At 42.4% G+C, this 12,037-nt stretch overlaps 1 protein-coding gene across 1 annotated transcript in view; it reads left to right on the forward strand.

The window, feature by feature from the left end:
- Window positions 1–6,971: 6,971 nt before the first annotated feature.
- DARS1 (aspartyl-tRNA synthetase 1) overlaps window positions 6,972–12,037 on the forward strand; it is a 42,280-nt gene continuing 37,214 nt past the window's right edge. Inside the window, exons 1-2 of the mRNA XM_084265762.1 lie at window positions 6,972–7,111; window positions 8,357–8,414. Of these exons, the coding sequence (XP_084121888.1) occupies window positions 7,040–7,111; window positions 8,357–8,414 (130 nt within the window). The 5' untranslated portion in view covers window positions 6,972–7,039. The remainder of the gene's footprint in view (window positions 7,112–8,356; window positions 8,415–12,037) is intronic.

Raw genomic sequence — 12,037 nt, forward strand, 5'->3', positions numbered from 1 at the left:
GATAACTCATACAGCAAATTGAAAGATGTACATTTTAAGTCTATTTCACATCTTGTTTTCCAGTTAGATGGCTTCAAGTCTACAGATCATAGAATCTGGAATTTTACTCAAAAAAATATAAAAAACTAACAGATGGACCTGACAGTCACACAGTTAAATCATATACAGAAGCAAAGCAAAATTAACAGGAATGTCCTCAGCAATCCAAAAAGATCGAATTATCAAGGTCTGAGAAACAGAATCTTCACCAAAAAAAACCCTCACTCTGCTGTCAGGTAGCATATTTAGTCATTCTGAATGAAGGACGGTTAAAACAAAAATCTATTATCATGTAGGTTTGCATTTTCACTTGTTAAAAGTAGATGGGATATGCCAGGTTAATCACCCCGTGTATCTGTGTCTCTGCTACAGGCTGTGAACCATCTACTCACTCATCACTTAATGTCTTACAAAAAGCAGCAAAATGTAGAGTGTAAAGCCCCACAGTAGGGTAAAGAACTATATGCTCTCCCCACAGTTCTGAACATCATAAAGTTCTAAATGCCTACCAGTTTCGCTCAACAGACAAGAGGAGAGAGGAAGTACAGAGTGAAACGTAGCTGCAGTTTCATAGTGTGTGTGTGGGTCATACTGGTGTCCCCAGAATCATATTAAGCTGTACCTATGCATACCACTAAATCACAGCAATTGAGGAGAGTTTAAAATTGGAATCATATTCTTCCTGCTCCATCTAGAAGAAACTGACAAAAAAATATTGCTAGAACTCAGGTTTGCAACACATAAATGCATGAGTTAGGTTTGCAAAGTGAGGTGTTCAAAATGAAGGTTTACAGAGATGTGATAAACTCGGCACTGTATGTAATCCTGCTACCTGAAAATGAGAGGAACTTCAATTTCCAGGTATTTACACCATTCTGAAAATCTTATTCCAATTCTGTAGAAATAATTTCAACCCTAAATGCAACATTTATCAACCTGTTTATATCAAATTTAAGATTTATGCTATTTCTTACTGACATGTGGAAGCCATCCCTAAAGGACCACCAGTATAGACGTTTAAATGAAAAAAGCATGTTTTCATTTCCCCCCCCCCCCCAAATTAAAATTACTATCCTTCTGTCCAAAACTCAGGAAAAATGCCAATAAACTGAGTACAAATATAAGCAAAGAAGAAAACTACCCAAATGAAATGTTAGCAATTAAAAGAAATTTAGAAGAAACCTTTATAAAAGAAATAAGAGGAATTGCTGAATGTCTTTGTTGAAATCCCCTATCAATTTTTCTTAGGATGGTGAAGGCAAAGGCTGAAGTCCTAAGCAATTCAAATCGCATCATTCTAGTGAGATGGAATTATCTCAGTTTAAAGGAGAGGTTTGATCCTAACAGTGTTTGCCTGAAGCTCTCTGATATAGAAAAGCTTGAGCTATAATGACAGAGTGTGCAGAATGACCCATATTACCTTTTGGCTAAGTACTACTTTTAGCAAGCTTTAGCAGTTTATCATCACTATATGGTAATGATGACTTTTCTCAGACACAAAGAATTATGGTTTTTATCAATGGCTCATGCCAAATCCAAGTCCTTAAAAGAAATCAGCCCAAAGCAGGTGCACAGAGCTGTCAGACCTTGAAATTTGTTTTGAAACCAACCACCTGTTAGTGTAATTGTGTAGCTGTTTTTCCTGGCTTATGGGATTTTAGTTCAGCTGTTGTTCTCATGCTAACACTTATTTCCTCTAGGAATCAGTCTGTCCATTTACGCTAACCTACAAATTTCTATGTGACTATCTTCACAGTCTGATTCAATGTGTACATGCAGAATGCCTGATGTAGCACCCTTAATCAATAACACACTTTCTTTACAAACTAGCTCATGATTACTGTAGGAAAATGTCTGAAAAATAGTATTTAACATCCTCTGTGGCACATTTAATCATTTAGATGACTCGTCTCTGTTTCTTGTTTGTTTCAGACAGCAACAAAGAACATTCACTGTTAATGTTCTCAAAGATCAGATTTACTGTGGTGCCTGAGTCACATTTTACTGATAACAGAGCACTGTTCCTGTGGCTGAAATAAAGCCTGAGTCAGGATTCCCATTATAACCTCCTGTTTCTAAAGGTTTATAACTTCACCGAAAGTTGACTCTGGGTTAGAGGTTAGCAAAGATACTCTCAATTCACAGGAACATTTAGTTAGAAATGAAAGAAAAAAACCTGCCTATGTGTGAGATAAAAGTGTAAAAGTCAACATCAGAAGATCAATGGCTTAATATGCTTTTTGGAAATGAGAAACCGCATGTAAGAAACAACAACGCGCTTGCGCTTCAGGGGCCACTCAGAACCGCGGTTCCTTTATTCTCCAGCCTGCTGTTTTCAGCACCCGCTGGACACAAGCCACCCCAGAAAAAGAACAAGACACTTGGGTGAGAACAATAGTTGAGCTGTTTATGAAATGTCTCCTGCAACGGTCTCAATCCCAGTCATCCCACAGCTCCACACTGCCCTCCAGGGAGGGCCATCAGCAAAGTTGTGACATTTCCCTCAGTTTCCCTCTGACAGGAGATAATTCCTTCCCAGTAAACACATAAAGCGAGTAAGAAAAATATAGCTGACATAAACATGAAAATATTCATAAGATATTTCATGACATAAACCCAGTAAAATATAAATTATAAAGATTAAATATTCCATGTGTTTTTATTCATGCACAGATAACTGCTATCCAAATGCCTTCTTCAAGCATCATATAACGGAAACAATAAACAATTTATGGGTAATAGTTCATAAATATGTGCAGTACTGTATGTCCAATGGGCACAGATATTTCATTGTGTAAGACATGATTACTAGGTTTATGCATGATATGAAATGTTAGTTGTTTGCTGCTATTTAAAATCATTTTGGGATGCAATAAACTCTTGACAAGACATATCCTATTTAAATGTATTGCACATCCCTGACTGCAGAGCATGTTGTCTTGTGTTTATCAGAAGGAACATTTTCAAAATGCATTGAGAAACTCAATTGTTATCATTGTCTTGACTTAAAAAGACTACACCTTTGTATAGAGTTCTGTTAAAAGAAATCCTGCTGCTTATCATAAGCACGTACTTCCACAAAGTTCCTGTTTTTTTAGAAGTTTTATTAATTGCAAATGTTGTTTACTAGAGGAAAACCCTGATAGAAGCTCTAAAACAAAGAGAATAGTTGTAACTTTAATCCTTTCAATAAGCCTTTGTCTCCCATTGACTAAAAACTTCCTAAGGGAAGTAGAGCTGCGAAAATCCAGGAAGGAATTAGATTTGCCAAATTCTGTTCCTACTTGGATTTAGATGCAAAGGCTTTGTTACTCATTGTACAAATGCTCAAGTAAAAAAAGAATGATCAATTATAAAAATGCATTTTTGCCAAGGTTGAAAATTATTAATAGTTTTCCCTGTCACAGGAGGCATGCTATAAACTTACATAAGTTAAAAAAAAATCCAAATAATATATTAATTTTAAAGCTGCTGCTGCTTTTTTTCAGGGTGGGGTGGTTGTTTTCTTTTTGTTACCTAAGGGGAGCTTGTGTACTGGCCTGACAATCACGCAAGAACCTTAGATAAGTAAACAAATATGGAAAGGAAAAATCGAATGCAACCTCTCACTTAAATTAAGCATGCTTTGCAACACTCAGAATAAGAGAAATCTTCAAAATCCTCTTCCATGACAACGAGTAATTGCATAGTGGAAAGTGTACTATTGTGGCAATAAAGCTAAATTCCCTGAAGACCTTCAGAGACACTACCAATTTGTTTTGGGTTTTTGTTGTGGTTTTTTTCCCTACATGCTCCTTTTAACTCTGTACCAGTACATGCTCTCCAGGTTTTAACTAGCCAAACATATACAGACTAGATAAACATATTCTTGCTTATTCCATAGGCCAGAGGCCCTTTTATTTTTTTTTTATCCTAAAATAACTTACAGGCAATTCCTATCTCCTTCCTACCAACACAGTGTGTATTTTAACTGTTCATTTCTTGATCAATAGTACACTGGAAGATTAAACAATAGTTGAGCCACCATTTTTGTGAAGTACTACGTAAAAACAGATGATGGAAAGTGCTAGCTACTTGCAGCTTCTCATGGTTTCAGCAGAAGGGCTGTTTAGCATATTGTGGTACCCAGCACTTAAGTAAAATCAACACTGTATTTTAACAAAAGCATGTCAAAGCTTGGTTGGACCACTGAAATGGAAAGGTGATGCTACAAGTTCCAGTAGCCAAGAGTAGGGAATGCTGTGTTTAACATCCTAGTCAGTCTCTGTGTACTGCTAGCTCAAACTGTCCAGTAGAGAAGCCAACTGGGTGTGATCTTCAGCCTAAGCAGAAGCAAATGCCTCGGGATTCCCAACAAGACATATTTATGATTCTGCTATGGAAACGCCCTTGTAACATTTGTAGCATGAATGCACATATGACCAAATTTTGGAATAGCTTCAGTTTAGGACATTGCAGGTGCTAATGCCTAAATTTCACATCATTATTGGACATCATCATTTACAGTGACTTAAAACTTGCTCTAAGATTTTCCTGCATGCTAATACGTTCCCAAATGACTAAAAAGTTGCTTTATTGCATCAAGTTATAATAAAAGAGCAGAGAAGAGCAGAGCAAACAGATTTCTGCATTCCACGTTTGATCACAACAGTTGACAACCCCCTCCTTCCCTTTAAGATGGAAAAGCCAGTTTTAATTTAAACTACAAACTGTTGACCAGGCCTCAGCTTGGCTTTGCAATTCACTATATGCCTGAGGGATAAATTATTTAGCATTAGCACATGGTATGTCATGTCTTGTTACTTAAGTGGAATATGGCTTCCATCCAGCTGTACCCCCGGGGCCCCCCGATTGGCTGCGGGTGATGTCATTTCCATTTGGTAATCCTCTGCGAAGGCCCAGGGGACAGCGCTGGCTGCCCCGCAGGTCCCCTGGCCCCTCCGCCTCCCACCCAAGCCCAGCACTGGCTTTGCTCCTACTTATCACTCTAAGGTTCACTGCAGGTACTGCCCCAATTACATGATTTTCAATAATAGTGCAGTGGAACAGAAGGTGCAGCAGATGAGCTACATCATCTGCACGTAGTATGCTGTTTTCTTAACGGATTTGCAACATATTTAGTGAGATGGATATGGAAAGATAAATTTTCGCTGCATACCCAGATGAAATGGAGAATTTTGAGGGGTTTATTTAACCAAATGTGAAATAACTATTATAGTAATTCCTACTTTTTTTCTATTTTCAGTGCACTGTAGAATTTTGTTCAAAAAACCTATTTCTGTGCCACAAGACAAAGGGATTATGGATGAATGACCTGAGAGCTTGAACTCTGGCAAATGCTCCTCCTGAAAGTTTGGCATTGGAATAATTAGCTACAGTGCCCTTTAAATGCCCATATTTTGTTTTCAGTTAACACCCTCATTATATTAAAAGGGTTTTTCCTTCAGAACAATCTTCAGGTTATTTGCCCCAGAGGAAATGCTCATTATGCTATTCACTATTGGAAGGCTCCTGGAATAAAAATAAGGGTTACAGGGTTGCTTTGTTTTGATCGAATTTCACAGCAAAGTCAGTGAAATGCCGAGAACTACAGAGCACTCTGTTGTACAGATGGTACTGTCTACTCCGTGGCGAGGAAGATTTGCATTTGTCTGTTAGTTAACGTTCAGCAGTGGTTCTGCTTGGCCTTGTGTTCCCAGTGACAGGTAACAGAAAATGCACATCTGACACGCTGCAGGAAAAGCACGTGTTTTGTTACTGTTATGTTAACGTTGAAGCACACTATACCATACCCTATCACCAGAACTTCGTTTCTTGTGGGGAGGAGGTATGAAAACCGACTGTGACTCTGTTACTGGATCTTAACTCTTTGCAACGCTATGTTGTACGAGACGAAAGGATTTTGTGAAAGCTATGTGGTCTTCTAGCGAAGTGCGTAATTCTCAGAGACAGAGGCAGAAGGGGAACTTTGTGAGGGGATTCCCACGAGACGGGATGCTGAACCAATGCGCTGCAAAATAAACAACTGTAGGACAGGAAATGAAGAACTCTAATCGATACCGCAAGAGGTATTAGTCAGTCAAATGTGAAAATTCAAAACAGAAATTTAAATCAGAACAGTTAACTCTATTGTCTTGTTCTGCACAAAATAAACAACCTATGGCCATAGGATCCAACAGCTGCTTACAACTAGATTTGTCCTTTGAAAGCTGGCACCTGCAGCAAGCCCCGGCCTCAGTACTGCAGCATTGATTTAAGCACCCAGCTGGAGGGAAACACCTGGATTTGCACCAATGTTCATTCTCCCCAAACTATCAGACCTAATTTGGGTTTTAGCTAACTAATAATAAACAGCAGGATTAGCAATGGGACAGGCAACTGAACTGCCACTAGGGTAAGTGCTGGCAAGCCAAGTTTGCTGGCAAGACAGCACACAAGTGCGCTCCGGTTCGGCTACCAAGCTGAACCTAGCTAGCCACCTCACAGCTCAACACGTTACCTCAGATCGTGAAGCAGGGCAACGGAGGAGCAAACCCACCCGCTGCCCTGCCTCAGAGCCGCGGCCCGGCCCCGTACACCTCTGCTGCGGCACGGTAGCTTTCCCCCCTCAGCGGCAGGGCAGGGCAGGAGGCGTTAAACCACGTCAGGACGGTAGCCAGTTTCGCCTGCTGAGAAGAGGAAGGGCCGGCGAACACACCCCCCGCGGCAGGCAGAGAGGGAACATCGCCCTCAGCCCTGAGGCAGCCGCTGGCCTCCCGCCCTCTCCTCGTCCCGCCCCGCGGCGACAACCGTTGGCCGCGCGCCAGCCGCGCGGCGCCGCGCACAGCCCCGAGGCGAGGGCTCCGCTCTCGCGATACAAGCGGCCGGCGTGGCTCTCTCGCGCTGTCCTCTCGTGCTGCCGCCCTGGCTCTCGCGAGAGGCGAGCCCGCGGAAGCGGCGCGGCGTGAGCGGCCGAGCCTTGTCGTGCCGGGTCGTGAGGGACCCCGCCGGCCGCAGCAGGATGCCGAGCGCCGCTGGCCGCGGCCAGGGCCAGGACCGCCGCCCGGAGAACGAGGACTCGTCGGCGGCCGACGTGGGTGTCCGCAGGGAGGGGGCGGAGGCGGTCTCGAGGCTGCCCGTCCCGAGAGGGGGAAGGGGCAGGGTCCGGCCTAGCGCGGTGTCGGAGCCGCCCGAGGGGCCGGCGCTGAGGGGGCAGGCGGCAGCGTCCCCCGCGGGGTGGGGAGGCTGGGCCCGAGGGGGGGTTGTTGGCCGGGCCCGAGGGCGGAGCTGCCTTTTACTTCTGCCCGGCCTGTCCGCTTCCCCCTTCGCCGGGCCCAGTCATTTCGTGTTTCAGTGAAGAGCTCTGCCCCTCTCCGGTCACGCAGCGTCCCCCAAGCCCTGCTGGAGCCTGATCTCCGCGTGTACGGGCGAGGAGGCCCTGCCTGAGAGATGAGGAACAGAACAGCCCTGCCCCGTCCCTGTCCCTTTCCTCCCCCTTTGCAGTTTCCTATGGAAACACCGGGGCTGCAGTGCCATAGCAGAGGCACTGGTGGCTCCTGCTGACCTGGCAGGTGTTTCTGTCTAGTACTTAAAGATAACAGATCCGTGTGGCAAAATTGTAGGACAGTATCTCTTGAAGAAGAAAGAAAAAAGTATTAATAACCAGCATCCGTTCATTTTCCTCTAAAATCAAATTTGCTTGTTGTTGAAATTCATCAGCAGTTGTGAATTTTGAGCATTGGTGGCTGCCATAAAGTTATACGTGAGTTACAATTCATCAGAAGGGAAACAAAGACACCACCCCCCCAAATAAGATATTTAGAATGAACTTAGGTTCATAAGTTGAATATAATAAAATAAAGTCCTTTTTTAATTAGAAATGAATGGGCTTAGTTGGGAAACTGGAATTGTGATCTTTCTGATTAAAAGGCCACATCTCCGTGTGTCTTACCTAGTGGATTTTGTTAGTCGCCAGTCAAGCTTGCTTTGGCTGTCATAATAACCTGCTGGATTTCTTAGTGTGCCTAAATATGGGAAGGAGATACTTTGCAGTGGATTTACTGCTGTAGGACTCTGTTCCAGGAGTAGGCTTCCTGTAGAGGTATTTGTACCAACTTCTGTAGAAAATGATCCTGATGTGTTTGTCGTTGTTGGGATTTATTTTTTTCTTACAGGATGCAATTATTGTCTCTCAGTTGTGTGTGTCTAAGAGTCTTAAACAAAAATTTCTTGCCTTTAACATTGCAGCTGGTTTATATTACTTCAGTTGACTGTGTAATGATTTTGCTCATCTTTTTGCACGTGCTTCTTTGATGCATGTTTCTCGCCTCCGTTTTAGGATTATGCTAAGGAAAGATACGGAGTTTCATCAATGATACAATCCCGAGAGAAACCAGGTCAGTTAAAAATGAAAAAAGTTTTTTTTTAAATAGGGGGGAAAAGAAATTACATACTTGATAACTTGTACGTGTTTGAGAAATCATTTATCAAACTTTTTTCATTCAAATCCTGCTGCCATTCTTTCCCTTTATTTGAATACATTTGGCACTTCTGATCCTGTGTTTGGAGTGCTATGTCAATTTTTGGTCTCTCCACTGCAAGGAAGACATTAAAAGTTTGGAGCCAGTCTGATGAGAAAGCTACCAGATTGCTCAGGGGGCTGCAGCACAGTGTCTTTGAGGAGAGCCTGAGGGAGCTGGGCTTGTTCAGCCTGGAGGAAGCTGTGGGGTAATCATGTTACTGTTTAAAGCTGCTTAATGGGAGAGAAGAAGAAGCCATACTCTTGAAGGTATATGGTAGTTGGACAGGAGGTGATGGGCACAAGTTGGAACACAGGAAATTCTGGTTATGTAGAAAGAAGAGAGTTATGAGTGTGGTTAGATATTGGAGCTGGGTCCAGAGAAGTCATGGAGTCTCCTCAGTCTTTGCCCTTGACTGGACCATGCCATACACAGGGTGTCCATTTTTGTCTCTGTACATCACTGCAGACTTTACTTTTTTGGATTAAGTTTTTATGATTTATAATTTTCCAAGTCCTGAGATGTCAGTGTTTTTCCTTGTTTGGAGTAAGTTCTGCTATGGCTTGCTGCAACAGCCATCTCTCTCTGAGTAGGGTATCTGTCTGATTGTGTATGCAGCCTTCATTACCCCTGCATATGGGCACCAATTCCATTAATATTATATATCAATATTTATGGGGTTTATCATTATTCACACCACTGTAAATTCAGGAAATCCTCATTTCCTACTGATGAGGAATTAGGATTCAGAAAGACTTGTCAGCAGGAGAACAATCTCCCAGGCCAACGTCCCAAGAAATATTAATCTTCGTATTATTCAGTGCGTGAAACAGGAACGAGGGAAGGTAATAGACTGGCTTCTTGCAACTTTTTCTTAGTGAAATGTAAAAAAGGAACATAATCTGTGATGAGGTGATTTTTTTTTTCTTCTCTGAATAGTTGTTTTGGTTGACCTCCCTTAGGAAGGGAAATGCAGAAGGTAACGAGCCACAAAAGCGGTTATAGGTTGAAACCAACTGAAGGGGAACGTTATGTCAAGAATGTAATAGGACAAGAAAATCACTAGAGACTGTATTAATAGTCATTATTGTATAAAATCCATGCCAGCTTTCAAAGGGAACTAAAGTTGAAATCACATTGTAAGCTGTCCCAACTGCTGTGGTCTCCCTCTTCCTGTTGCTGGGTCTTCTGCTGATGGGTTTCAACATGCTAATAATAACAACTTGTTTGGCCATCTTAGCAGAATGAAAGAAGTTGGCCGGGGTCTGATGACTGTTGGAAGGGGCAGGAACACAGCCATGCATAGATACGTGTAACCACGTAACAATCCATAAACTGGTGTGAGGTTGCAACCTAAAAGGTTTCTTTTAATAATAAGGAAAAGGTAACTTCTCCAAGTTAGCACCTTAGGCTGAAAGATTGCCTTGTTGGGTCACCTCCCTGCATTCTTCTGTGATGGCTTTTGGCTCACTAGAGTTTCTGCAAGCTGTTTCTTCTGCTGGTTTCACACCCTGTAGCAAACAACTGTATGGGAGACCCAACTGGCAGATTGAGATGGTAGATCAAATCCTACTCATGGAGAAACTCTGCCCTAGCCAACTGTCTCTTATTCAAAAGAAATACTTAAAAATACTGTGGAGAAAAACATGTTGAGAAGGAAAATGGTGAAAGCTACAGGAAATTATATGAAGAAATCCGAGTTCTATATTTAGATCTGTTGTCCTCTTGACCCACAGTCCTCTTTTGGAAAAAAAGTCTCCGCCAGCATATACACAAGATTGAGTAGTTTTTCCATTGGGCTTAAGATACAGTGCACAACGCTCCTGCTGTTCTCTTTTTTTATAAGATGGTTATTCAGAACACCAAAATTAGGTACCAATAAAAGCCAAAATGCCTGTAACAAAAAAGTTCAAGATCAGCCTAGACCCTTTCATGAGACTAATGTCCTCTTATTGAAAGATCCAGTAGTTCTTGCCAGGGAGAGCTCTTACCAAAGGACTCACGGGAGGGTGAAGTCATCACTTAGCATCAGTAGGGTGTATATACTTTTCCCCACAGTATTCTACTTGCATTGAGTGCCTTGGAGAAACTGCTTCTTAGGGCAGGGGCTGGTGGGGAGGCACAAATGCGAGTGTTCCCATCTGTCTGTACTGCATTAATTTTGTTTGTTCCTGGAGTCTGTGTGAGGATTTGCCATTTCCCAGTCCGAATAACACACTGCGGTGCGACATGTGCAGAGCCGCACACCGTCTGGTAACTGAGCCCATCAGACAATAGAGACAGCACAGACATGGGCAGGAACTCGGCTGGATGTCTGCAGCACTGCTGCTTTTAGACCTCTGTAGTAGCTGCACTGTCCTGAGGACACTGGCTGGACATGGGAATTTACAAAGCTTCGAGTGCTCAGAACAAACTACTCCTCCTTTCCAAGGGATAGGCGTGTTGTGCTTTTACAGTACTCATGGATTCTCATTCCTCTGCAGGCAAATTAAAACTCTTTTCACAAAGTTGTTGCATGGATGCTCCACCCTGCTCAACTGATCTCACACACCCCTGTGCCTTCATTCTTGGCCCACTTTAGTCTGTCTTCTGCTGATGTTGGCTGCCCTGGCTATCTAATGCTCTCACTTCCTGTTACATCATGTCTTTAAGTCCTTCCTGCCTGCTTGAGGCTATGACTGCTAGTAAAACTCCATTTGCCTTTCCCCTTTTCTCCCTTCAGCCTCATTACTTTCATCTCCCCTCCCTGGAAGCTGCTTTCATCTTATACTGCTTTTGGTTTTCAGGTCTTTTTATTGAACTTACCTTCTTGTTTTCAGGTTTACCCATCATTGTAAAGGTGCTGGTGTTTCACAGGCATAGCAGAAATATTGATCATACTGTTCAAAATTTTATGATGCAAGATAATGAAATTAGTAACAGGCAGGGAATGGGGGGCTGGGAGTAGAAAAGTCTGTTATAACCCACACAGCTATTTGGGTTTTCATCCTCTCCTTCCATGTTTAGAAGAGGTTAGAGTTCTGAGAGAAAGATGAGTTCTGAGAGAAGGATAAAAGTATTTAGTATGTTGTAGAGATTGTGCTATACATGAAGGAAACAAAAAATACAGCTTCTTCTTAAAGGTGATTCACAATGGCACTGAAGGTGAGAAAGCAGGAATATGGAATTGGAGCTGGAAGTGCAGTTTCAGACTTAGGGAGTATTTTGTTTGAACTTCATTTAAAATCTTTGTTCCCATGTGTTCATTGCAACTACAGCAGGGTGATAGGAAGGAGCTTCATTTTTGTCATGGAAGAGATAGAAATGAACTGAAAACAATTTGAGGTGAAAGAGCATGTGAGAGAACAGAAGGAAGATCTGAGCCTACAGTATGTTGGCTGGACAACAGAAAATGAGTGACAAAGGCAAATAATTGCTTGCCTGAACAAATGTAGAGATAATGAACTATAGGCATTTTAGTAATGAGAAAAGAAGAGGACTGTATTTGGGAAGTGCAGGAG

Source organism: Gallinula chloropus (assembly GCF_964237585.1).
Source record: "Gallinula chloropus genome assembly, chromosome: 5".
Taxonomy (NCBI): Eukaryota; Metazoa; Chordata; class Aves; order Gruiformes; family Rallidae; genus Gallinula; species Gallinula chloropus.